The sequence below is a fragment of the Pseudonaja textilis genome, chromosome 13 (assembly GCF_049901715.1).
Source record: "Pseudonaja textilis isolate UNSWEBS1 chromosome 13, rPseTex1.2, whole genome shotgun sequence".
Classification (NCBI taxonomy): Eukaryota; Metazoa; Chordata; class Lepidosauria; order Squamata; family Elapidae; genus Pseudonaja; species Pseudonaja textilis.
In genome coordinates, this window is record NC_142002.1 from 12,569,051 (window position 1) to 12,596,533 (window position 27,483).

The 27,483-nt window shown below is 41.4% G+C and overlaps 1 protein-coding gene across 1 annotated transcript in view; it reads left to right on the forward strand.

The window, feature by feature from the left end:
* The window catches only part of HOMER2 (homer scaffold protein 2), an 81,008-nt gene extending 64,839 nt beyond the window's left edge, over positions 1 to 16,169 (forward strand). Inside the window, exons 5-9 of the mRNA XM_026709505.2 lie at positions 2,729 to 2,868; positions 5,054 to 5,210; positions 6,128 to 6,238; positions 9,390 to 9,470; positions 11,752 to 16,169. Coding sequence (XP_026565290.1) covers positions 2,729 to 2,868; positions 5,054 to 5,210; positions 6,128 to 6,238; positions 9,390 to 9,470; positions 11,752 to 11,940 — 678 coding nt within the window. The 3' untranslated portion in view covers positions 11,941 to 16,169. The remainder of the gene's footprint in view (positions 1 to 2,728; positions 2,869 to 5,053; positions 5,211 to 6,127; positions 6,239 to 9,389; positions 9,471 to 11,751) is intronic.
* Positions 16,170 to 27,483: the final 11,314 nt, after the last annotated feature.

Consider the following 27,483-nt stretch of genomic DNA (forward strand, 5'->3'; position numbering starts at 1 on the left):
GGCAAAGAGGCAAGTTTTGACTGAAAGCTTTAAGATCTTGAAATGAATTTAAAATAAAGCATTGGCTGAGAAAAAAATGATTTCCTGTAGATTGGTTGAGTTTAAACTTTCTTCTTTTTGTTGTTGTGCCATACCCATCATCAGACGTTGGCGATCATGTTGGCAGTCCTTAACAGATTGCTTAACAGATAATCAGAATTGGAAAGGACCTTGTAGGTCATCTAGTCCAACCCCTTGCCCAAGCATGAGACCCTATACCATTTCTGACAGATGGGAGTCCAATTTCTTCTTGAAAGTCTCAAGTGATGACGCCCCCACAACTTTCAAGGGCAACTTCTGTTCCATTAGTTGATTGTTCTCACTGTCAGAAAATTTCTCCTTATTTCCAGGTTAAATCTCTCCTTGTTCAGTTTCCATCCATTATTCCTTGCCTGGCCTTCAGGTGCTTTTGAAAATAGCTTGACCCCTTCCTCCTCCCTGTGGCAGCCCCTCAAATACTGGAACACTGCTATCCTGTCTCCCTTGGTCCTTCTACTCACTAGACTAGCCATGCCCAGTTCCTGTAACCGTTCTTTATATGTTTTAGTCTGCAGTCCCCTAATCATCCTGGCTGTCCTATTATTATTAATCATCCTATTTTTATCAACAGCTGCACGAAAAGTGCTGCTGAGTTTTGTCCAAACCGGTCCCTTAGATTTTGAAGCCACGTGTTCTTCTGCTGCCTGGACCTCATTTGTCTTCTATCTTTTCCTGGAGGATTAAGTGAAGTAGGCCGTATTTTTCCGGGTGTCACATCCCATGTCTGAAATATTCTAACTTTCTCTTTTTTATGTTTTTTTCCCTTGGCTTTCCCAGGTGGCTTCTCACCTCCTCATTTCTGATTTTGTCAACCCAGCTTATACATAACAGCTGCCTGTCAATCCACATTCCAAATGCTTCTAGTCTCTTCAAGTGGCTTCCTGTCAGAGACCAACTTTCTACTCCATAGTTTAAACATTGGGCCAAGCTAATCTGTTGTTTCATTAGCAAATTGTGATTTACTGCTCTGTTTGTGAATGCAGCCTTTGACTTCTGGTTGTCAGAACTGAAGGCGAGGCTTCAACTTATGTAAAAATGAGGGATCCTTGGTGGTCTCTGAGCTTGCTCATTTTCTTGCACCTGTTTCATTAGCCAAACTAGGTAACGTCATAGGTGCTAGTAAGGCTTGAGAGCAAACTGCACTCCTTACTAGAACTGATGACGTTACTCAGTTAGGTAACAAAATGTTTGCAAGAAAAACAAAACCAAGCTCAGAGAGCACCAAGGACCCCCTCATTTCAACCCCAAGCTACAGATATTTTGCATCCTTTTGATTAGAAAGAGGGGGATCATATTGAACTGTTTTAATCCTCCCATCTCAGATTTAATTCTCCCCATATTAAAAAAAAAAGTTAACACTTCCTGAGAAAAAGATTCTTAATCTGTCCTCCTTGTCATTTGCATTTCTTTATATACTAGGAATTTTTTTAAAAAACCTGTCACACCTTCTCTTGGGTACTAAGTTGCCATGAATGCAACCTATGATTTTGCTAAGGGATCAGTTTGCATTGACAAGACTATTTTTTGAACATATTGTATCGATTCTAAATGCTTGGGAGAAAAAGTTTTCAATTAAGAAACCTGTGAATGCAAAAAACCCAAAAAGTTCTTTGAAGGCCCCTATCTGCCCTCACCCTCTTGGTCTTCTGAAAGTGCCTGAAAACCTGCTTCTGCCAAATGGACCTGGGTCCCTATGAGGTCATCTACTCTGGAGAGGGTTAGCTGATCAGGAAAAGATTCCACCTTCACCTCATTAATGCTTTGGTCCTTTTTATGTCATTTTGTGTCCATTATTAATGTTTTAATTCTTACTGTTGAAATATCTTCATTGGTTTATATGTGCATTTACAATGTTGTAAGCTATTCAGAGTCACTGGACAGTGAAACGGGCAGCTTTTAAATTTAATAATGGAGATTTTAAAAAGTTATTTTAAATAAATAAATTAGTTACCAGCCACACTTGGAATACTGCATCCAGTTTTAGTCGCCACAATGTAAAAAAGATGTTGAGACTCTAGAAAGAGTGCAGAGAAGAGCAACGAAAGATGATTAGGGGGACTGGAGGTTAAAACATATAAAGAACGGTTACCGGAATTGGGTATGTCTAATTTAATGAAAAGAAGGACTCAGGGTGACATGATAGCAGTGTTTCAATATCTCAGGGACTGCCACAAAGAAGAGCTATTCTCCAAAGCACCTGAGGGCAGGACAAGAAGCAACGGATGGAAACTAATCAAGGAGAGAAGCAACCTAGAACTAAGGAGGAATTTCCTGACAAGTTAGAACAATTAACTTGCCTCCAGAGATTATGAATGCCCCAGCACTGGAAGTTTTTAAGAAGAGATTATTTGTCTGAAATGGTATAGGGTTTCCTGCCTAAGTAGGGGTTAGACTAGAAGACCTCCAAGGTCTCTTCCAACTCTGTTAATTTATTCTATTCTAAATATTAAAGTATTACAATTTAATACTGAAGTTTTTCTGGAATAGCGGGGAAGGTGTCAACCTTGATGGTAAGCATTAGCTGATTCCAAAGATGGGGTGTTATTGTAGGGGTGTTATTGTGTGTTTTGCAACCGGATCTAACATGTCGAGAAGCGAATGCCTTGCTTATGTGCTTCTTCTTCTGCCCTCTTGAAATCTTATCCTGCAGGAATCGGGCCGTGAAACTCCCTGTTCTACTCGAACGTCCAGTGTGAATGGAACGGATGAGGACAAAATCTCACACGGGGTTCCTGTGGATGCGCAGCTAAAAATGGAAAATGACAAACTTAAGATTGCTCTGGCCCAGAGGTGAAGCAGTTTTCACATCATGCCATGAACTATGGGTGACTCTTGTGACATAAAAAAGCATATATTGAATTGAATTCTTTATTGTCATTCTACATATATACACAGTATACACATACAACGAAATTCACATAACACCCAGAGACCAGACCCAACACGCGCACACACATGACAATCCCCAAACACTCCCTCCACCCACCAAAATTCCACTCCCCCTAAAACACACAAGCATTCACACAACAGACCAAGTAATACTGTCCAACGGCTCACTGATGGTGGTCCTTACGTTTATTGTTAGGTGCAATTATAGCTCTGGGATAAAAACTGTTCAGAAAACGTGCGATCCAAGTTTTCATTGTTCTGTATGTTCTGCCAGAAGGCAACAGTTCACAAGATTGTGAGCAGAATGGGAAGAGTCTCTGACAATGTTGTGCAACTTCCTCAAACAGCGAGAAGCGAAGATGTCATCCAGGGCTGATAGCTGGAGCCTGATGATATTCTGGGCAGTTTTAATGATTCTTTGTAGAGCTTCTCTGTCCGCTACAGAGCTGCTCCCGTACCATACAAGAATGCTGTGTGTCAGGACACTCTCAATGGTGCTACGGTAGTAGGACAGAAGTAGATGCTGAGAAAAATTAAAAAGAAGAAGGAGGAGTAGAAAGCTCCCAGTTCTTTGCACCAGCAAATTTGTCCTCTGTTTAAAGACATGTAAAGAGTTATTTTCTCTTTTGTAAAGTTTAGGGGAATGATGATGGTGGGTTTTTTTTTTTCATTGCTGGCCTGGTTAATGGTTGCTTCTTCTTGGCTGAGGGTACATCCCTTGAATATTGCTGAGCAAGAGTACATTTCCTTCTTTTTTATGTGTATATAAGAGTCACCCAAACAATGAGATAAGCGGTATATCCATTAAACAAACAAATAAAATTTTAGAAAAGAAATGCTTTGCAAATTTAAAAGAAAAATGTGGGAAGGAAGGGAGAAAGGAAGGAAGAAAGGAAGGAAGGAAGGAAGGAAGGAAGGAAGGAAGGAAGGAAGGGAAAGGAAGGGAAGGGGAAAAGGGGGAAGTTAAGTAAGTTAAGAAGTTAAGGAAGAGGAAAGGAAAAGGAAAGGAAAAGGGAAGGAAAGGAAAGGAAAAACATTAAAAAAAGAAAAAGAAAAATAAACATTTAAAGAAGTGACTTTATTGCATTTATAGGCAATATCATTTTCCTCTCTCAAAATTACATAATGTATTCCCTTTTTCCCATACACATTCCCTTTTCAATGATCAGTTTGGAAATCACCAGTTCATTCTTATCCATCTTCACAAAAAAAAATCCAAAAAGGATTTCCAGTCTTTCATAAAAGTAATTGTAGTTTTTCTATCCCTAATCAAACAAGTCAAGGCAGCCTTTTTTCTTTTTGCAAGTTCTACTAACTTCATGATTGGTTTCTCCACTGTGGAGAGAGGACATTTCCTCTTGCAGGAATGGATTACTGGGACAATCCTAAAATCAAATAAAATGGCACAATTGGGATGTATCCATTTTTGCTTCCAGTGCCACCGTTGCAGGGAGATAGTTTATAACTGTATCTCCATGATGTGAGCATGTTCTGAACTGAAAAAAATTCTGTCTGTTCCAAGAGCTTTTGAGGACCAAAGAACACCCAGCATCTGGTGGCCACATATGGTGCTAGACAAACCCAACATAACGAAGTGTTTTTCAGTTTGTTTTCAATTTTTGCTCTCGGGGAAGAGTCATGTAAAATACTGAACAGATTCACACATTTTGTTTCATACCAGATTTATACCGATTAGGGCAAATTTATAATATCCCTTTTACAAGAATTCTTTTCAGCCAGACGGATGTAAATTAACTAACAATGCATAAGGCAAATTGTAGACAAGTTTGGATAATGCTGATTATGATTATATTTTTTTTGCAGCTTGAGGGGACTAAACAATATCAAATAATCATGAGAATGCCCTCTTTTAATTTGCAAGAGTATAGGAATGCAGTGAAAACGAGGAACCTCGTCACGATGCATAACACTAATTTATTTTGTTTACCCTGAAAAAAACGTTAATTGCAAAGGTGGAATAGGGAGGGGGCATTGCTCTTTTGCTCCTGTTGAAGAAAAAAAAAATCACAATTCAGCTTGTATCAACAAATTTCAAAAGTGCCTGTGCATGTTTTCTCATCTTTAGTACCTCCAATGTCAAGAAATGGGAAACAGAATTGCAGGCACTTAGAGAGAGCAATGCAAGGCTCACCACGGCTCTCCAGGAATCCGCGGCCAGCATAGAGCACTGGAAAAAGCAGTTTTCCATTAGCAAAGACGAAAATGATCAGCTGCGGAGTAAGGTATGGGATGCCATCAATGAAAGCGTCTGTTTTTGCTATTTATTGCTAAGATCCTCATTAAATCCGTGGAGGGTGAAGAGCTTAAAACACTTTAAAGACGGAGGTTGCTTTTCTTAAGGTGTCCATCAAAATTGGAGGGATAATAATAGTGTCAGGATTCCAGCAATTGCTCTAGTTAAACCATGATTCTCGAGCCAAACTTCAACCAACTTCAAAGGATTTATTAGAGGCGACATACTGGCCCTGCCCTGTATGAAACCAACTCTGGCATACATAATTTATAGTCACCTATGACCGTGTTTCCCCCCTGGGTATCTCATAAACCAAATTCTCCAATTGAGCATGTTCATGGGCTACGTGTCATCATTCACGTTCTCCAATTAAATATATTTGTGGGCAAAAGTTCTGGTATTTTAGTCACAATCTTTTAAAGATAAGAGTTGGAATGTACTTTTGCTTTCAAACTGCTGCACTACTCTTTCAGATTCCCCCCCCCTTTTTTTTATGGCAACTACTAAAACAGGCATAGGAATGTTTTATGAGTTGACAGATAGTTTATTTCATTAGTAATAGCAGTAGCACTTAGACTTTACTCTCTGCTCAGCACTCTCTGAGCAGTTAAAAATGTCGGCATCTTGACCCCCAAAATTTGGATCCTCATTTTACTGACCTTGGTAGGATAGAAGGTCAACCTTGAGCCAGTCAGGATTAAACTCCGGGCTGTGGGCAGAGTTTGCCTGTAATGCTGTATTTCTAACCCCTGCACCAACAGGCAGGCCTTATTAGAAGGGATCTATAGTTTTTACAGTTCACGTCAAGCGCCATGAGAACAATGGCGCTTGACATGAACTGTTACTCCAGCCAAGAGTCTACTTCAAGGACAAAGTTAAAGAGGCCATGTGTTTTCTTTCTTTCAGATCGAGGAGCTGGAAGAACAGTGCAACGAAATTGATAAGGAGCGTGACCGGAACACACAGCTTAGCAGGCGTCTTCAGGACCTGGAAACGGAACTTCAGGATAAAGAGCTGGTAAGTAAAGCTGTGGATGGAAGGAAAGAGCTATGAGAGTTGTACGCTTGGTCAAAACAAATCTTTGGGACAGTAGAGACGCAAAGGTAAGATTATTGGGGGAAGAATTACTGCATTGGGTCATTCTCATCCAGGCATTGATTCCTTCGTATCTGCTTGGCTTTGCCTTCAGAAGCTCACAATAGACATATTTTCTCTCTCAGGTTTATCTCCACATCAACCAGCCTGTGAGGTAGCTTTGGTTAAGAGAGTGAATGACTGACTCATAGCCTTCCAGTAAGAGAAAGAGAGAGAAAGAGAGAGGGGGATCAAGGGTGGGAGGGAGGGAGGGAGGGAGGGAGGGAAGGAGAGAGAGAGAGAGGGAGGGAGGGAGAGCCAAGCAGGCTGGCTGGCTTTGATTATACAGGTAGTCCTTGAGTTACAATATGATGGTCACTTAATGACTGTTGGAAATTATGATGAATCTGCCTAGGGGCAGCAATAGCCCTTATATACCACTTCATAGTGTTTTTACAGCCCTCTCTAAGTGGCTTACAGAGTCAGCGTATTACCCCCAAGAATCTGGGTCCTCATTTTTACCAACCTCAGAAGGATGGAAGGCTGAGTCAACCTTGAGTCCGTCAGAATCGAACTGCTGGCAGCCGGCAGTCAGCAGAAGTAGCCTGCAGTACTGCATTCTAACCACTGTACCATCACGGCCCATAGTTACACCCTGGATTTGAAGTTCTGCTGGTCACCCTCCTGTAGGAGATGACCAGGCTGAGCTTGAGAGTGGGGTCAAGCACATCATCAGTCTGGAGCCCCTATTGCCCCCCAAAAGAGACTGGCTGGCAGGAGGCGCCCACGCATGCGCGATGGAGCTGGGCTGGGGCGATGGCTGGCATACCCGCAGAGAGGGCTCTACGTGCCACCTGTGGCACACGTGCCATAGGCTCATCATCAAGGGTGTAGGGTCTCCTGCTTGGGCAGGGGGTTGGACTAGATGACCTACAAGGTCTTTTCCAACTCTGATCATCTGTTATCTGTTATCTGACTTATGACAGTTTTCGTTTAGTTTCCGTTTGAACTTACAGCGGCCCTGAAAAAAGTGAGTTAGGACCATTTTTCATACTTTTGCAGCATCTCCATGGTCACGTGATCCAAATTCAGGCGCTTGGCCCCTGACTCATATTTATGACAGTTGCAGCGTCCTAGGGAGTCACATGACCCACTTTTGCAACCTTCTGACCAGCAAGGTCCATGGGGAAGGCAGATTCACTTAACAGCCGCGTTACTAACTTCACAGCTGCAGTGATTCACTTAACAACCGTAGCAAGAAAGGGCAAAAAATGGGGCCAAAACCCCCACACTTAACGAGTGTTTCACTTAGCAACAGAAATGTTGGGCTCAGTTGTGGTCATAAGGCGAGGACTACCTGGACACACAATCAGTTCAGACACGTGAATGCCCGGTTCCAAACATCTTCTGCCAATAAGCTTCAAAGGGGGAAAAAAACACAACAACAACCGAGCCTTTTTCACCCAGCCTTCGCCATGGATAATAGCATCCATCGTAGCATTTTGTAACTTTCAAGGCTCGTAAATCTGACGAGCTGCCTTTTCGTTTGTGGGCGAGGGTTTGGCCTTGCGCCTGCTTCTCAGGCAGCACCCTGGCCTCAGCAAGCCCCAGCAAGTGCCAGACGGAAAGCTAATTTTGCCTTTGCAAGACAAACCCAGTCCGTGTGAATTCCCTTCCGAATGTGTGCCAGGGCGGGAGGAGCACCTTTGCAAAACCTGCACTTCCGGAGTGGGAATGCAACGCCAGAGGGGTGGGGGGTGGGGGGTGGGGGCATCAGGAAAAGGAGAAAACATTGGCTTTCCTTTTCGGGTGCAGACTTTTTATATGTTGTAGTGGCATGAGTATCTCTGGCAGGCAAGATGGGCAACAACCGGAGGGTTTTGCGTCCCCCTTGTACATACAAAAACACCTCTTACAGGAAGCAGAAATTAATAAGCAGCAATATAGGACTAGCAAAATGCTCCCTTTCCTAAATCAAGAAATCCTTGCTCTACTAATAAATTGGCTTTATTATTTCCCTCCCTTAGTGGCCACTTAAAAGAATACCCAGAGCCAGTTTGACCTAGTGGTTAAGGCATCAGGCTGGAAAGCCAGAGACGCCTGAGTTCTATTCCTGCCTTAGCCATGAAAGGCAGTGAGTGACCTTGGGCCAATCACCAGGAGACTGTGAGTTCCAGTCCCACCTTAGTTAGCCACGAAAGCCAACTGAGCAACCTTGGGCCAATCACCAGAAGACTGTGCATTCTAGTCCCACCATCACCATGAAAGCCAGCTGGGTGACTTTGAGCCAACCACCAGGAGACTGTGAATTCTAGTCCCACTTTACTCATCAAAGCCAGCTGGGTGACTTTGGGCTAGTCCCTCTCTCAACCCAACCCACCGGGATTGTTGCGGTGGGGAATGTGTGTTGGAGATGTTAGCTGCCTTGAGCTGTTTATAAAAATAATAAAGGCAGGATATAAATAAATAAAAAGAGTATTTCCCAGCCAGCCATTTAAAAATGCTATCTTCTACCTTGCACTTTAGAATGCACTTTATTCCCCTATCAGCTAGTTGGCGCTATCCATTTGGCTGGTGCTGATTTGCTATTTTTGGAAAGAGCTTCTCTGGGGCCAGTCCATCCAAACATTGTCCCATTGGTAATGGAACAACTTTTTAATGAAATCCCTTCCCCAACCATTCTGGTTTTCTTCTTCAAGATATTGCCTTGAAGGCTAAGAATCACCCTATTTTTTAGCAAAATCTTCGCTTGCAATGGATGCTGCTATTTTAATACATTCTCTTCCCCCGCGCCACCCAAGGATAACCCAACATTTTAATGTACAAATAGATCTGTGTATTTGGACTATTTATTAAAGCAGAAGGTATCATTATATGTTGAAATTATTGCTAAGTTTGCAGGCAAAGCCCAGCAAGAAGACATGTTTCCCCTTTAAGTTAACATTTTAATGATTCATTTCCTTTGACAAGTGGAAAGTTCCCCGAGCATTCAGGTGCTAATGCTTTCTTCTAATGTCTTAAAATATATATTTAAGAAAGTGGGAGAGGTGAGGATGTATGTGATTATAATTTCATGGCATGCATATTTCTCCAGGAATTGGAAGATCTACGGAAACAGGGTGAAATTATACCTCAGCTCATGACAGAATGTGAAACGGTTTCTCAGAAACTGCAGGTAGGAATACTTATTAGTCTTTGGTAAAACATTTTGCGGTTTAAATTAAATATTGCTTCAAATCTTCAGCCAATATCTTTTTTTTTTTATAAGCAGGAAACAGGGACAACGGCTGTGATTCATTCTGATACGTCAGGAAAATGAAATAGGCTCTCAGTGAAGCCATCTCCATGGGTAAAGATTGAGACTAGGTAGCCCTCCAGGCATGGCTAGAACTCCCATCATCGCCCACCATTAGCACCATTACGGGTTGTGGCTGATGGTAGCTGCTTGTCATTCGGTGATATCTAGAGGGCTGGCTACCTACATATTCCTCATCTCTATAGATTCCTAATCTCTGTAAGAAGATGTAGCTACAATATGTTCATCTCGTTTATACGTATAAACTATTCTTCCCATTTATGATTTGAAAATGTTCTTCCCATTCTTGATTGGAAACCATACCAACCATAAAGTCACAAGGCAATAAGGCTGTGTTGTATAATCATCAGTGGCATTTGTAGCTCAGCCATCCAAAACCAACACCCGATAATTCCTTTTTCAAAAGGAAATGAGATTTAGTTTTTTTCCTTGAAGACATTTCACTTCTCATCCAAGAAACTTCTTCAGTTCTGACTGAATGGGGGAGAATGGAAGGATTTAAATTCCTTGCAGTCATCTGGTCATTAGAGCTGTTGAGGCCACTTGAAGAGCCCTCGGGCTCTCTTGAGTAGTGCAAATGGGTGTGGAACTTTCTTGGAACTGTTGAGAGGAGTCTATTTACAACACAGGTGGGGAAACAGATAAACCTCCAACTGGCCTCAACAACTCTCAGAAAATGTGCTCACAACTAGATGACTGCAAGGAATATAAATCCTTCCATTCTCCATCATTATCAGAACTGAAGAAGCTTCTTAGATGAGAAGCAAAACATCTCCAAGGAAAAACAAAGTCCAGTTGCCTTCTGAAGAACTGAAGAAGCTTCTTGGATTAGAAGCGAAACATCTTTAAGGAAAAACAAAGTCCAATTCCTTTTCAAAAAAGCACCTTTGGAACAACCACAAGCTGGATGGCTAAGAATCTCCATAGACAACACACAATAATGTGCATTCAGTCTTGTCCTTATTTGTTACGATTTTACTCCCATTCTTTTGATAGTCCCTGTATATTTCCTCTTTCCTTAGAGGTATTTTGTCCAGTATCTTTTGTTTAGTTTATATATTCATTGTGTTAAAAAAATTAATAAAACAATGCACCTTCATTCCAACTTTGTACCTACTGAAAGCTGATGACTTCAGTTTAAGAATAGTTCATTCTGTAGAATGCACACTTTGTTTTTCAATTTTGGAAGGACTTCAGGAATAGATATTTTTATTCACCTTGCCTTAGGAATAGGTGGAATTGGACCCACAGAGGCAAAATGCTTGAGTGTAGATTTGCCTTGAAGGAGAACTTTAACTTGCACCACTGCCTTTATTCATATTAGCCAATAAAACTTTAGGTGTATTGATGTTTAATTTTAAAAAATTGAATTCACAAACAAGACACATTGGCTCATAGATACTGTGTGAGCTTTGCAAGAGAAGTAAAAGAAATCTAGATTTTAATGTACCTTCCCTGAGCTTGGAGGGTTTAAAAGTTGAGGAGCAGTTCCCATCTCAGCCGTTCCAAAGCACACCTGGAGCCTGCCAGAATTGGGAAGGCAATTTAATACGTTCAAATGATGTATAGTGTATATGATGTATAGATGAATAGTGGTGCGGTGGCTTAGGGGTGGAGCTCTCGCCTCACAATGAGGAGGCTGTGAGTTCGATCTTAGGTAGTGGCAGATATTTCTCTCTGTGGACACACTTAGAATGTATCTGCTGAGCAAAACTCTGCATTGGTGATAGGAAGGGCATCTGGCCAGTAAATGCTTTCCTCCATTCAGTTGCCCTGACTCCACCTTGATGAAGGGATTATGGGGTCATTAAAAGACAAAAAAAAATGATGCATAGAACAAATTCTGGAAATGATAATGATGATAATGACACATGCAGAGTGCATGACATAAATTCTAACCTACTGCAAAAAAAAAAAAAATGCAGCCAGAGTGACAATTCCCTGCAAAGAGGATAGTTGTGTTGATGACATCTCCATGTTTCTATGCTCTGCTCAGATTAAAATAAGCTAGGGGAATTCGAATGCAGATGGTTTATAAAAGACGTCATCCTAGAAATGCAGAAAGGAGTGAAAGGCGATATATTGGCCGGTTGGCCTGCGACTGTTGGCCTGTTCTTCAAACAAACTTTCTGTTTTGCAGGCAGCTGAGAAAAGAAATAAAGACCTGGAAGAGAAAGTCAGAGCTCTGCGGACGGAAGTAGAAGAGAGCAAACACAGGCAGAGTCACTTGAAGATGGAGTTACAAACTTTTTTAGATGTACTCGATGGAAAGATAGATGAATTGCAGGATTTTCGTCAAGGCCTCTCGAAACTGGGGGTCGACAATTAAGGGGACAGCCATTTCCCCCCACCCCAAAATATTTGGCGTATGTGTATGTGTATGTATTCTAAACCTAGGTATATGTTTCTACAAAAAGTGAAAAGATGGGTGTTCTTCCTTACAATGGGATTTGTACATAGAGGCTAAAGATATTTTTTTCCACTCCTTTCCCACCCACCCCCCCATTCTAAAAATTTCTCCTTGCTTCTTCCTTCCTTTCTTTAAGAAAGAGGTGACCATTTTTAAAAATCTTACTGCTCTAGCCCATTCTGGGTTTATATAAACAAACGGGGGGGATTTTCTTGTCTCAGGAGATCTGAACCTCAATTTACCTTAAGGTAAAGTTGCAGTTGCAGTGGGTGTTGTATGGAGACTGGTTTAAAGGCGTGCTGCAACTGTAGAATGAAGACATTTCCCAAAATGCTCAGCCGCTGCTGATTTATGCCTCATTTTATAGTGCAGAGCAGCGGTAAAGATGGAACAGAGATTTTAGGAGCAACCCTAGAGTAGCAACTAGATCTTCCGAGCCTTAAGGAACAAATGAGAAAAGCCACATTCAAAAATGTCCATATTGCAACATCTTTCTCCTCCTCCCCACCCCTTCTTCTTCTTCTTCTTCTTCTTCTTCTTCTTCTTCTTCTTCTTCTTCTTCTTCTTCTTCTTCTTCTTCTTCTTCTTCTTCTTCTTCTTCTTCTTCTTCTTCTTCTTCTTCTTCTTCTTCTTCTTCTTCTTCTTCTTCTTCTTCTTCTTCTTCTTCTTCCCCTCCTCCTCCTCCTAGTACTACTGTCCCTCCTCCTCCTCCTTCAAATACCTGCGATGCCTTTTCTAGAGGATTTGCCATGTTCAACAAAGGTGCACTTAAAACCCATATGTTTTAGTTTGCAACGTATTAAGTGAAGGTTCCCCTGTCATTTTTGGCAAATGAATGTGTACTTTATGATGCCATCGGTGAATTTTTTAAGAAGTGTGGATGATATTTTAGCTATTACAGCATAGAGAAGTTGGGACTTCTTTTAACACCCCCCCAAAAACAGTGAAGGTGGGACCAATAGGTGCTCTTCAGGAATGGTCCGGTAGCCACTGTCTATCACAAGATTTTTTTGTATTCAGGATAGATACATTTATTTTAGAACATTTATTATCTGCCTGGCTTGTAACAATCATGATGATCTAAAATATACTCTATAATAAACATCATAGCGACATGATAGGAGCCAGGGAAATTAAGGTGGAAAATCTTGTTCTCCACACTGAATAACCATAAAGTATAGCATCTGTGTGGCTAGAGTAAGAAACTGGAGTTTCTTAACAGAACATATGTTTTGAAGATGTAACATGTAAGATTCAATTCCATCTATCTATATCGAGGGTCTTCAAACTTGGCAAGTTTAAAACTTGTAGACTTCAACTCCTAGAATTCCTAAGCTAACATGACTGGAGGAGGAATTCTGGGAGTTGAAGTCCAAAAGTCTTAAAGCTGTCAAGTTTGAAGACCCCTGATATCTATCTATCATCTATCTATCTATCTATCTATCTATCTATCTATCTATCTATCTATCTATCTTTCTTTCTTTCTTTCTTTCTTTCTTTCTTTCTATCTTTCTATCTTTCTATCTCTGGCTACCTAGCTTTCTATGGTAGGAAGAGCCAAATTTTTCCCTTTGGAGGACAGACCTTCAAAACCTGGTCTTCTTGCAACTGCATGATCTCCAAGTTCATCAACAGATTCAATTCCATCTTCCAAGTTCTTCCCCTTGGCCTCAAGACCTTCTCGTATGTAGAGAATTTGTCGAACAGGAGACTTCTCTCTGACCGAACAGAGCACCAACAGGTGAACTTGTTTGAAAACACTATGAAAGTCTATTGAGGTGGCAAATGAGCAGCCCCACAGTGGCTTGAGAGACCCACCAACTGATGAAGAAGTGTTAGCTGCGGACGGTGTCATGATTTGTGCCCTCTTTAGGAAATAACATATTGTCTTTGGGTCAATCAGGAAAATCAGGAGATCCAGATAGTTCAAGTGGGTATAAAGGTTGTTTTTTTGTAAGCTTAACCTCTCTATAAGAATCCGAACTAGTAACAGCCAAGGGAAATTAGCGGGAGATAAGGGTAGAAGGAATCCAATATGGGTTGGATTTAAATCTCTTGTGGGTGCGAAAGGACTCATATTTGATGACATGTTTGACCTCTCCCTCAGGCTCAGTCTAGTCATCTCCTACATTGTCTTCCTACTAGGATTATACATTTGCTTCTTATCCATCCTCTTTTCCTTGGATTGATTCCCAGCTCTTCTTGAAACAATCTATATTAAAAGCACTTTTGTGGAGGTGTTTGAAACCAATGATTTTTTTTCCCCTCCTATTTTTTCCTTTGAAAATGTCAACTAGGCATGTTCCTTTGAAAGCAATTATAAATAAGGTTCAGCTGAAGCTGAAGAAAGTTTTTTTTAAAGCTGTTTCTTTTTTTTAAAAAAAACACTTTCTCATTAATTGTCTCAGCCTTCGTAGACTTTCTCTCATGATTAGGTATCTGGACTTACAATGGAAATATAGACTCTTTCTTTGAGAGACGGGAGTTTGTCACATGGATTGGCTTTATAGGCTTGTAATCTGGTCAGATTATTTATAAAGTTGTCTTAAATATTTATGATACATTGAGGAGTAATAAAATATCAGAGGTGAGAAATGGTACAATGAGGCATCCGAAAATGCAGCTAATAATAGTCAGTCTGCAGAGGGGGGAAAAGAGACTCTAAGCTGCTTATTTCAATATCCTCATAGATCACAGAATAATTTTATCGTTTGACATATTCTGGTGATCAAACCAGGCTGATAGGAAAGCAGCTTTTAAAAACAAGGTGCCTAATCACTGAAAAATGTTTATGTGTACAGCTAGTCCTCGACATACGACCACAATTGATCCCGAAATGTCTGCTGTTGAGACGTTGGTAAAGTGAGTTATATGCGTCAATGGGATATTGGATGATCCGGATCACCCGCTTGACTCAGTTTAAATTGTGGGGTGGCTTCTATGATTTAGACACGTGCGGGGGATCAATCACCTTATTTTCTAAAACTGGTCAGCAATAATTTTATTTAGCCATATGTTTATCCAAGAAGACAGGGTTGTCGGGAACAATAAGGTGCAGGCTGAATTCTCAATCCTGCACAAATTGTCTTGAGTAAGCTTCGTGAATGGCAGTGCGGTCAGAATCCTGGAAAAACAAGTACTTCCATCTTTTTGTATATTTTAAAATTGTGTTTTCCTATATAGCACATCAGGTTAAGAAATCAGCTGTATCCTTTCCCGGTAATTCACAAAGATGGGGATATTTTAAGATGATTCCCAAAGGTGTTTAGAAGTTATTTACATGTAGTTTTTGACTTACAACTGCAGTTTGGACTGGAATAATTATTGCTAAGACATAACAATAGCACGTCAACTTATATACCGCTTCACGGTGCTTTACAGCCCTCTCTAAGCAATTTACAGAGTCAGCATATTTGCCCCAACAATCTGGCTCCTCATTTTACCCATCTCGGCAGGATGGAAGCTTGAGCAGATCAGGATCGAACTCCTGGCAGTGGGCAGTGAGTTAGCCTACAATACTGCTTTCTAACCACTGTGCCAGTTTTAAGAAGAGCTTGGACGACCATTTATCTGAAATGGTATAGGGTTTCCTACTTCAGCAGGACGTTGGACTAGAATCGCTAGATGACCTCCAAGGTCCCTTCCAACTCTCTTATTCTGTTCAGGCACTAAATGAATGGATGTAAGTCAACGACTCCCTGTATATAACTTTAGTAATCAATTTGGAACATGCTTTATTTACTTTTTAATGTTCAGAATAAAGTTTAGTCAATAGCAAATTAACCGATTGTAAGGGGAAATACTATTGAATAAAGTGTATTTTTATCCAGGTATATAAAAGATAATTAATCAACCTGAAGAAATTATTTCAGGTTTATTGGAGTGAAATTGTCTTACCTTGTTATCTGTTTGTTGTAAACACAGGGGGGTTTCTATTCCATATTATTAATTATGGAAATTAATTAATTTTGAGCACAGGCTGATCTTTGAATTTCCTACGGTAGCAGTAAATCCTGAGATTTTATATATTTGAAAAGCAAAATTTAAGAAAAAAAAAACCTTATGTGATTTTTATCTGATTTTATTGTATTATAGTTGTTTATGTAAATATATATCTATATAGTTTAAGTTAAAAAAAAAACCCAAAACTCTCATATTTATTCTGTCCTGCTTTCATCACTTCGGTTTCCTGAATTACACATTCTTGGTTTAATGCAAGTTGGGAAATTCTCTCTTTTCTTATTAGGAAATCTAAATTAGGGTTTAAACAGGTGCTATAATATAGAACACACCTTCATAGATACGACTGCTGCATTTTTCCCCCTGGAAATATTCTTTGCCATAAACAACTCCTTAGTAGGAAAATAACATTTGTTGGAAGGAGCTTTTATAAGGAAGACCTTTCTATTTGATCCAGGCTGTGGATATCTGATGGCTAGTCTAGGGAAGAGAAGGACCAGGGTAGACATGAGAGCAGTCTTCCAATATTTGAGGGGCTGCCACAGAGAGGAGGAGGGGGTCAAACTATTTTCCAAGGCACCCTAAGGCCAGACAAAGAATAATGGATGGAAACTGAACAAGGAGAGATTCAACCTGGAAATAAGGAGATATTTTCTGACAGTGAGAACAATCAATCCATGGAACAGAAGTTGCCTTTGGAAATTGTGGGAGCTTCATCACTGGAAGCTTTCAACAATAGACTGGACTGCCATTTGTCAGAAATGGTGTAGGGTCTCCTGCTTGGGTGGAGGTTTGGACTAGATGACCTATAAGATCCCTTCCAATTCAAATTAATCTGTTAATGTGGATTATCCAGTCTGTTACACAGATAGCCCTTGACTTAGAACTACAGTTGAGGCCCAAAGGTGCTTTTTTTTCCAAGAGGCAACTGGACTTTCTGGTTTTTCTTTGAAGACATTTCGCTTCTCATCCAAGAAGCTTCTTCAAGTCTAGCCGAAGAAGCTTCTTGGATGAGAAGCAAAACGCCTTCAAAGAAAAACCAGAAAGTCCCGTTGCCTCTTGAAAAAGCACCTTTGAGACAACTCTGACCTGGATGACAGAGAATCTCCATAGACGATTGAGACCAGAACTTGCATTGATAAGCAAAGCAGTTGTGAAGAATATTTCCCCATTGATCTGAAGTCAGCTAAGGGGAATCCCAAATGAAGATCATGTGATCCTGGGACATTTCAACCGTCATAAATACATGGTAATTACCAAGTGCTTGAATTTTGATCAGGTGACCATTGGGATGCGGCACCAATCATTATTGCAAGAACTGGTCATAATTCAGCTGTTTCAGTGCCATTTTAATTTAGAAAAGTCACTAAAGGAGTGGCTGTGAGTTGAGGATCATCTGTATATGATAGGCAAAATGAAAATAGCAAGAGCTCTTAACACTTATATGCCACTTCACAATGCTTTACAGACCTCTCTAAGCAGTTTACAGAGTCAGTATCTCATCCCCAACAATCCTCATTTTACCAAACTCGGAAGGACGGAAGGCTGAGTCAACCTTGACCGGTTAGGATCGAACTGCTGCCACTGGGCAGAATTGGGCTCCAATACTACATTCTAACCACTGCACGGTTCTTATAGGCAAAAAGGCAAAAGGTAAATTAAAGCTAGCTATATGGTTTTGTCCATCTTTTTGTTAGAGGCAGATGTTAATCTGGGACTTCTGACATGGGGAAGGCATAAGAGGGAGAGCCACATTATAGTTTACTCTCAGCCATAGAATTGGGTTTTTCTCAATCCCATTCACTAGCCAGGTTGGTGTAGTGATGAAGGTCTTAAGCCAGGAGAGAGAAGTCCTGGGTTCCACTCTTAGCTGCAGAAACTCCAGGATGGTTTTGCATCTAATTGCTCTTTCGGCCTCAAAACTAGATTGAGGTAGCGAGGAGATCCAAGTTCTAATCCACTTTGGAAGCTCCCTGAATGATTTTGCTCCCTCTCATCTCAACCTACCTCACAAGGTTCTTGTTAGAAGAGGTATATACATCAAGATGAACTCCTGAATGAAGAGTAGGATCTGATAAAGTAAACATCTGCAGAATAATAAATAATATTTGTTGGTTCAAATACAAGATTTCAATCTGCCTTCATCTGACAAAATAGTATAATGAGTAATGCAGAGTGCTTTCTTCATGTTGGTGGATTCCCCAAAGCACCTTCTAATGTACCTTCTAGTTGATGATGACAGCCAAATGAAGGCAACATTAGATACCTCAGCAACTTTAGGACACATGGCCAAGTTCTATTTCTTCAACATCTGGAATGCAACAAGGTCCAATCACTGCAGTCACCAAACAATATTTTAGAGGACCATTGACTCCTCGCTGTTGGTATAAGTTTGTATGATGTCTGTAAGAAGAGCTTTATCTAATGTCTGAAAGAGAATCTACGGACAGAATGAATTCATTTTTCTGTTTTCATCTTTTATGTTTGCTCAAGGACAGAAAACACTGTGGAGCAGATTTGAGGTTCAAGATGTCCTTAAAACTTTTTCAGGAACCCCATATCTTGAGTCAGAGTCAGAAAATGAGCCGAAGTTGATTTGTTCATGGTTGAAGTTGGCTTAGTGTTTTTATTTATTTATTTATTTCAAAGGAAGAGAATATTTGTAGCCCGGGGTTGAACAGTAGGATCCTTCATGCTCCCCAAGCAAGCAAATAACCACGTTCAGATAACTCCAAGGACTCTTTATTTATTTAATTTACATGCTGCCCATCTTGCTGTCCAAAGTGACTTTTTAAGATGTCTCAGTTGTTTCCATTGCTTTGTTTTACTACTTTGCACAACATCCTTCTCTGTCAGATGATGTAGTAGAATAAGATCTCAGAGGACAAGGTTCAGGTCCTTCTTCAACCATGGAAGCTCATGAAGCTTTAGGTCAATTGTATTTTGTTTTGAGCCCAGCCTACTACTAGTAGTGGTATTTTCCTACTACTAGTAGTATTTTCCCACTACTCATAGGAAAAATGTTTTCTGGTAAACATCTATCAATCAAACTTCTTAACCACCCATCTTCCTTGTAAAGCAATTATGCCCCCCAACTTCCGTGGAGAGAGTTTTTTCCATGGACCCCCAGAGGGGTCGTGGTTTTGTGAACTGCCTGCATCCCGCAGATGGGACTTCATTTGTTTGCATGGCCCAATTTCTGGCATGCTGCAGCCTGTTGTCAGTCCACAGACAGAAGCCTGTCGTGGAGGTGGGTCTATCTGTTTAGCCCTGCAGTATTTAAGATTATCAAGGAGCCCCCTGTTTTTCTTAGCCCAAATTATTTTAGCAGGCTGCTTGTCTATGCAGGAAATTCTCTGAGCTGAGGCGGAAAGTGTTGTTTTAATTAATTATGGCATAAAATCTTTTGAGTTCTCCTTCCCGTCCCTGAAGTTTCCTAGCAAATGAAGATGTTATTCAAGAATCCTATCATGTGGGCTGTGCGCCGAAGACACATCAACGTAGAAGTGGCTGGAAGTTAGATTTGCAGAAAAACAGTTGTCAGGGGGAGAGATTGGATTTGGTGCGGTAAGTACCATGTTTTTTATTGGCTAAAATTTCATTCGGAGCACACTTTTCTCCCCAAACTGTAGGGCCCCAGACACAATTGCACCATATTTCACAACCGTTTGCACCAGTGGTGGGATTCAAAAGCTTTTACTACCATTTTTGTGGGCGTGGCTTGGTGGGCATGGCTTGGTGGGCATGGCAGGGGAAGGATACTGTAAAATCCCCCTTCCCTCCCCACCCCACTAACCTGCTTTCCAGCTCCATTCTCCTGTGCAGGGCAACAAAAGAAGACCAGCCGATCAGCTGGGACTCAATGGGAGGCAGAGAAAAGATGGGGTCGGTGGGGCCAGTCAGAGGTGACATTTGCCGGTTTTCCAAACTACTCAAAATTTCCGCTACTGGTTCTCCAGACCCCGTCAGAACCGGCAGAATTCTACCTCTGGTTTGCACCACTGTGAAATTAGATTGCAACAGGGAACCAGATCTTTGGTGAGTTTTGAGATTGTCCAAACAAGGTGTATCATAGATATACAAAAGGTGTGGTTCTGTCATGTTCTTGGATCAAGTTCTAATTAGTGGTATATATGCCTATATCTGGACCACGTGTCTTTTAGGATCTAAAACAATCATTGTGTGAAAATCTACAATCCAAGGCCTTTTGTGAAAAAGTATACAATGGAATTACTACGTTGCTGCTGCTTTTTGACATCATAGCTTACTGTTTTATTTTATGGGGGGGGTGTTTTTATTAAGTTATGTCTAAATCCCACAATAAAGGTTTTCTCTTGTAAATGCAGGCAAAAGAGTTTCATACCCTGAACTACATTTTTTTTTCATTTATCAACAAAGCTGAAAGGACAACTTGCTGCTTTGATAATCAATGGTAAAATAGTTATGATGGTCAGTGGTAATGTAAGTAAGCTGGCATATTGCACTGGGCCAGTTCTGTGAATTATTTACTATTAGGTGTATTTCCTTGTAATTTCATAGCCTCTTCTCATTCCTACTGATATGGTTTTTTTTCTAGAAACATTCCTTGGCAATAAATCAGAGGTCTTCCTAAATGAGTGGGTTGAGATCTGATTGCCTAGTTTTGATTTGGGAACACAGACATTTATTTCTTGATCTGACATAGTTTCGCTTGTGTCTGTGGAAAAAGAACAGGTGTACCCCCAAGCCCTTCAAAGGTAATAGAACTACATTTCCCAGCACCTGGTACTATCCTTCTTGCTGGCTGGGTAGCTGAAAGTTGTATTCTTCAGCAATGTCAGGGAGAAAGGGGATGGATGCATTGTGTCCCCAAACCTTAACATTTACCTGAAGATCATTCCTTTGGAGAAATAAAATCCTTGCCAAGGTGATGTGTGCTGGAAAGTGCTTTCAAATTTCATCCCACGTATGCAAGGACAGTGTGTGTTTCACAACAGAGGATTGCCTCATTCGCCAAACTTTTGCCCAGTACTAAGGCTGGAAATTTTAATCTGGTATATCTGGCTATGTGGTGGAACCACCAACTCGAGGAGAAGGAGCCCCTCTAGGGAGAGTAAAGAGGCATCCTAGCTTAGAGTTGGTTTAGGAAAGCAAATGTCTGAGGTCAAACCATTAGGCCTACATCTATCATTTCCCAAGTGAAAGCAGACAGTCTGACAAGATTCTTATAAAATAGGTGATCAGCAATAAACTATTCACAAAGTGAGTCTGGTTATTTGCACTTGACAGGCTGGTCGTCAACCTTATGTCAGCAGTGTGTAGTTGTCTGTGTTCACACAGGCCTTCCCTGTAAATATGATGTGGCCCTTAGAGCATCCTGGAAGCCATTCTCTGCCATTTCTCCCTGCCAAATGTTTCTTTCTTTCTTTCTTTCTTTATTTTATTTGTATTTATTTGTCAAAAGCTTACAATATAACAGAAACAAGAATAAACTTAAGTTTAAATACAAGAAATAGGAACTAATAATTGGGGACAATAGGATAGGGACCATAGGCACAATTGTGTGCTTATGCACACCCCTTACAGACCTCTTAGGAATGGGGTGAGGTCAACAGAGGGTTACTTTGAGGGTAAAGGGGTGTGGGGGTTTGAGCAGGTGACAACAGAATCAGGTAGAGAGTTCTAGACATTGAGCACTCTGTTGCTGAAATCATACTTCCTGCAATCAAGTTTGGAGTGGTTTACATATAGTTTATACCTGTTGTGCACTCCAGTGTTGTTGTTGTTAAAGCTGAAATATTCATTAACTGGTAAGATGTTGTAACATATGATTTTATGTACTATGCTTAAGTCTAATCTTAGTCGGCATAGTTCAAGATTGTCTCAAGTCTAGTGCTGTACGGTATTCTGTTGTGAACAGAGGAATGTAGTACTTCTGGTAAAATACACTCGCTCAATTGTATTTATGTCAGATATACAATGCGGATTCCAGAGAGCAGAGCTGAATTCAAGTATTGGTCTAGCAAAGGTTTTGAATGCCCTAGTTAGCAAATCAGTATTACCAGAGGAGAAGCTTCATTAAATTAAATTTACAACTCTTAAAGCCTTTTGGGCAATACTGTTGTAGTGAGCTTTGGCACTTAGATCATTCGATGTGAGAACTCCAAGGTCCAATGTTGAGAGTTGCCATCTTGGCATCCCCAAGTGCTGCATGCACATCTGGATGAAACAGTGGGGTTTGCCCATCACTTGCCTAGGTGTGATGAGGAAAGAGAGTTGGAGGTGCTTTTTTCCCTTACTTGGTGCCTGCTGGTCTCTTCTCTAGCATCCAGTTTCTTCTCGCTGCTGTCACCAAGCCAGAAATCGCCTTGGGGGAAACGCTGCCTCAGGAAGAACCCCCTAAAGGGTTCCAGTTGGAGAGTGTTGCAGGAGGAATCCAGGCAACCACTGTTGCTATGGCTACACCCTACTGGGTGAGGGTGTAGGCCTGAGGAACAGTTCTGAAATGGTCTCCTAATTATAGGATGCCAAATCACCCCCTCAGAACAACAGCTATTCAGGAAGTTTGACAGGCAGAAGTCTCTTCCTTGGAAAGGCTAAACAGACCGCAGGGGAGAAGCCATGCTCTCCAAACCACTCACATCTTTGATGAAATGGATGTGTCCTTGGAGAAGGCCCAAGAGCCATATGGCCAGACACCCCCCAAAAAAAAAAACCCTTTGCAAAACTATGCTTCTCCTGGGCTGTTTTTCCTCTCTGAAGGGGACATGTCTTTTTCCCATCCTTGCCACAGAATGTAAGCAGCATTTGGAGAAGACCCAAGAGCTATGGTGATACAGAAGAAGTGGGCCTATACTAGCCATTGAGAGTCAAGGTCTAAAAATGGACTTCAGTCCACGGTTCTAATCAAGACGCATCCTAGCTCTAGAACAGGGGTTGCCAACCTTTTGGACCCCAGGGACCACCAAATTCATACTTTTAAATCCCACGGAACAGAGACCCTGGGAAAATTCCAAAAAAAGTCTGCAGGAAAATTCCCCACCCTGTTTTCCTACCGATTGATCATTCTTTATTTGGGATGGCAGGATACTATCTCCAGCTCCGTTCTCAGATGGGGGTGGGGGGGAGAGAGACTTTTGGCTTCATGCAAGGAAAGCAGCAGAAGCAGCAGAAGTCTTTCTTTCTCTCCCCCAAACTCCGCCAGCAATGAGTCTTTTTGTGACTTGTCACACCGGCACAGCCTCTTGGAGGGTCCCAAAGACTCATTTCTGGCGGAGTTTGGGGGAAGAGGAAGAAAGACTTTTGCTGCTTTCCTTGCATGCGGCCAAAAGCAGAAGAAGAAAGAAGCAGAAAGAAGCAGCCCAGTGGCCAAACGAGTCACATGGGGCCCTTACCCCCTCCCATCACTACCTCGTGTTGTTTTCAATGAAAGCGACGCAAGCCTTGTGTTCCCGCGGGCCATGTGGGTGGCGCAGCCTTGTATTCCTGCGCAGCCTGGATTAATTGCTTTGGGGGAGGTGTTTTGGGGGGACCACCAAAATTCTCTCATGGACCACCAGTGGTCCCCGGCCCACTGGTTGGCAACCACTGTCCTAGAGATCACAGATTTCCTAGCTTGCATACAAGCATTTCAGGGGGAAAAAGAAGAACTCCAAACCAAACGATATTCAGATTGTTCTGTGCCTCTCAATCGATTATAGCTCTTTAGAAATGGCCTTCTCACTGTGTACTCCAATGCTAGTTTTAATTGGCTTATTGGGAAGAGGAGGTGGAAGGGGCTGTGTTGGTGAGAGCAGGGGAGCTGATAATTTGCAGTTGCTTCTTCTACCGCTCTTGGGTATCCTTATTAGAGCCATTCTGAAGGGGAAGACAAGGCTGCCATGACTCACCCTTAATAATATCGACTGGAACTAGTGCCAGCTGTAGCTTTGTAATGAAGAGCAGGGAAGATTGGGTTCCCTATCTGACAGGACTCAAAATCTCTTCCTCCCACTTTGGAGCCCAACTGAACAGTTTCCCCGAGTCTGCTTGATGATTTGAGTAGGATTGTTTTCTTGGGTAAGCACCAAATCGAGTCACTCCTTCTGGATTAATAAACCTTCTGGATTATTAGAGCTTTTGTGATAAGCGGTTCATTTTATCAGGTTATTTGCTTCTGTTTTGTTGAGTGGTATGGTGGCCCTAGAGGTGGATCTCTCGCCTCACAGTCAGGAGGCTGTGAGTTTGATCCTAGGATAGAGGCTGATATTTCTTTCTCTGGGCACAGTGAGAATATATCTGCTGAAAAAAAAAACCTCCACATTGATGACAGGAAGGGCATCCGGCCAGTAAACGCTCAGCTCCATTCAGTTGCCCTGACTCCACCCCGATGTAAGGGATTATGGGGTCATTAAAAGAAATGATGCATAGAACGAATTCTGGAAATGAAGATGATGATGACACATACAAAGTACATAACATAAATTCTAACCTTCTGCAAAAAAAAAAAAAAAGGCAGCCAGAGTGACACAAAAGAGCATAGTCGTGTTGATGACATCTCCATGTTTCTATGCTCTGCTCAGATTAAAATGAATTAGGAGAATTCGATTTCAGATGGTTTACAAAAGACGTCGTCCTAGAAATGCAGAAAGGAGAGGAAGGAAATATATTGGCCGGTTGGCCTGCGACTGTTGGCCAGTTCTTGTTGCCTAGACTCCACCCCACAAGGGATTATGGGGTCATTACACGACAAACAACAACTATTTGTTTCTGTTTTCTTGCAGAAACGAGGCTTCGTCTCTTCCTCCTGTTGGATTCCTATTGCTCTCTAGGTGGCTCTGAGGTGCTCACTGAGTTCACAGGCTGTAAGAATTCACCCCATTTACCCTTTTACTCCAAAGCTATTCTCTTTGTGAATCGATACGCGCTTTCACTTTCAAGACATATTTTCTTCCCCCTGAGCAGGCAGCCTGTTTCACTGCTAATCCATTCTCACTGTGAGGAGCTATTTCTAATCCTGCCTTAGCTATTTCTAAGACATGCGACAGGAACGAGCCCTCGGAATCTTTTTATCCTCCATTTTGATGCAGATTCCCATGGAGTTTGGCAGGTGGTTATCTGGTGGGTTGCCTTCAGAAGTTGTGGATGCCCCGTGACTGGAGGGTTCTAAGAAGAGACGGGACAATCACCTGTCTGAAATGGTGTAGGGCTTGGATTAGAAGATCTTCAATGTCCCTTCCAACTCTCTTATTCTGGAATAAGAAACAACCAGACACAAAGACAACCCCCCTCCAAGGCTATCGCTCTGTTAAACAACTAATTCCCGCAACACTGTCTACATCCTGTCCCAAAGGTGCTTTTTCAGGAGGCAACTGGACTTACCTGTTTTCCTTGAAGACATTTCGCTTCTCATCCAGAAGCTTCTTCAGCTCTGACAGGATAGTAGGGGAATGGAAGAATTTATACTTTATTTATTCCCGCTATCCTGTCAGAACTGAAGAAGCTTCTTGGATGAGAAGCAAAATGTCTTCAAAGAAAAAAGAAAAAAGTCCAACTGCCTCCTGAAAAAGCATCTTGAGAATCTTTACAGACTTCTGTCTATGCCCTGGGATATCAAACCACCTAGTAGGGCTGTGTTACTTATTATCCTTCTCACCTGTCCTATTACCTATGTCCTTAGATCCTTATAATTTGTTGTAACTCATGATTTATGTTGATTGCTTTAGTATCCTAGGACTGAGTGTTGTATCTATGATTTACGATGTATTTTATGATCACCTGTTGCTTGTGTGTACACTGAGAGCTTATGCACTGGAGACAAATTCCTTGTGTGTGTGTGTGTGTGTGTGTGTGTGTGTGCAATCACACTTGGCCAATAAAGATTTCCAGAAATGACTGCCAATGGAGTCATATTCATAAGACCCACATCTAGTTTTAGCAATTAGATGAAGACTTTCCAAGCTTAATCAAATGTTTTATTGATGAGACCAACATCTTTGTGAAATGTTCTGGCAGTGGTTTGGTTTTTCAGAATTATTTTCATCCTTTAGGTTTCAGTTTAGATTCCCGTGCTTTATTCTAGCATTACTCAAAGCCACTTGGGGTTGCCTCGAAATGCTAATGGGAGGCATATAAATTTAATAAGTAATAATAAAAAATTAATAGTCATGGTAGCCATTATTCAGAAGCTGCATTTGAAGCCATGATTTGGAGCTCAGAATGGATGTGATGTTTCATGAAATAATAAAAACAATGATAACCTATGCAGACATTGGTTTTTCTTCAGATGACACTGTACTGGGGAATTACAGCATTTTTAAATCATTCCACCTCTTATTAAGAGCTCCAGTATAAGTATTTCTTGACCAAATATATATTCAGGAAAATGCTGGGGTTGAAATCCTAATAGTCATCCAAAAAGTATGGAACAAAATTGCTTTTTTTAAAAAAAATGCTTTAATGCTCATATTCCTTTGTCTGTCTCCTGTATGATTAATTCAGTATTTTTGCTTCTGTCAACAGAAGGTTAAATAAGGCTACAGTTTGTTCTGTATTCTCTGTTTTGGCTATGATGGGTTTCTTAACAAACTGGTTCCCCACCCCCACCCCCCAGCCCGAGTTGGAGAAATGATTTATATTCTATCCTCCCTAGGTTGCCACTGAATTTAAAAAAAACACCAATCTTCCATCAGCATATAAGACTTTTTTTTACTGTCCCTCTGCAGGGTTTTAGGGATCCCAAAGAAGGAAACAACTTTCTGTAGTAAAATGACTTTTTATATGGAAACAGACTTTTCTCTAAGTGCAGAGAAGAGCAATGAAGATGATTAGGGGACTGAAGGCTAAAACATATGAACAATGGTTGCAGGAATTGGGCATGTCTAGTTTAATGAAAAGAAGGGCTCAGATTGACATGATAGGAGTCTTCCAATGTCTGAGGAGCTGCCACAAAGAAGAGAAAGTCAACCTGTTTTCGAAAGCACCTGAAGGCAGGACAAGAAACAATGGATGGAAACTAATCAAGGAGAGAAGCAATTTAGAAATGAGAAATTTCCTGACAGTGATAACAATTCTGGAATGACTTGCTTCCAGAAGTTGTGGATGCTCCAACCCTGGAAGTTTTAAAGATGAGATTGGACAATCATTTGTCTGAAATGGTATAGGGCAGTGATGGCTAACCTTTCTGGGCTCCTGTGCCAAAAATTTTGTGTGCGCTTGCACGCTTGTGCTCATGTGCCAGCACCCAGAAGGCAATGCACGGAAATATCAGAAGTGATGAAACGGGGCTAGTTTTCGGCCTGCAAAGCCTGCAGATGCCTGCAGAAGCCTTCCTCAAGCCTTTGGGAGGCAAACCAGCTGAAAATCAGCTGTTAGGCACATGCATGCGCAGTGAGGTAAGTTTGCCTGCAGCTCACATGCTGGCACAAATGGCTCTGTGTGCCACCTGTGGCACGTGTGCCATAGGTTCGGCATCACAGTTATAGAGTCTCCTGCTTGAGCAGGGGGTTGGACTAGAAGACCTCCAAGGTCCCTTCCAACTCCATA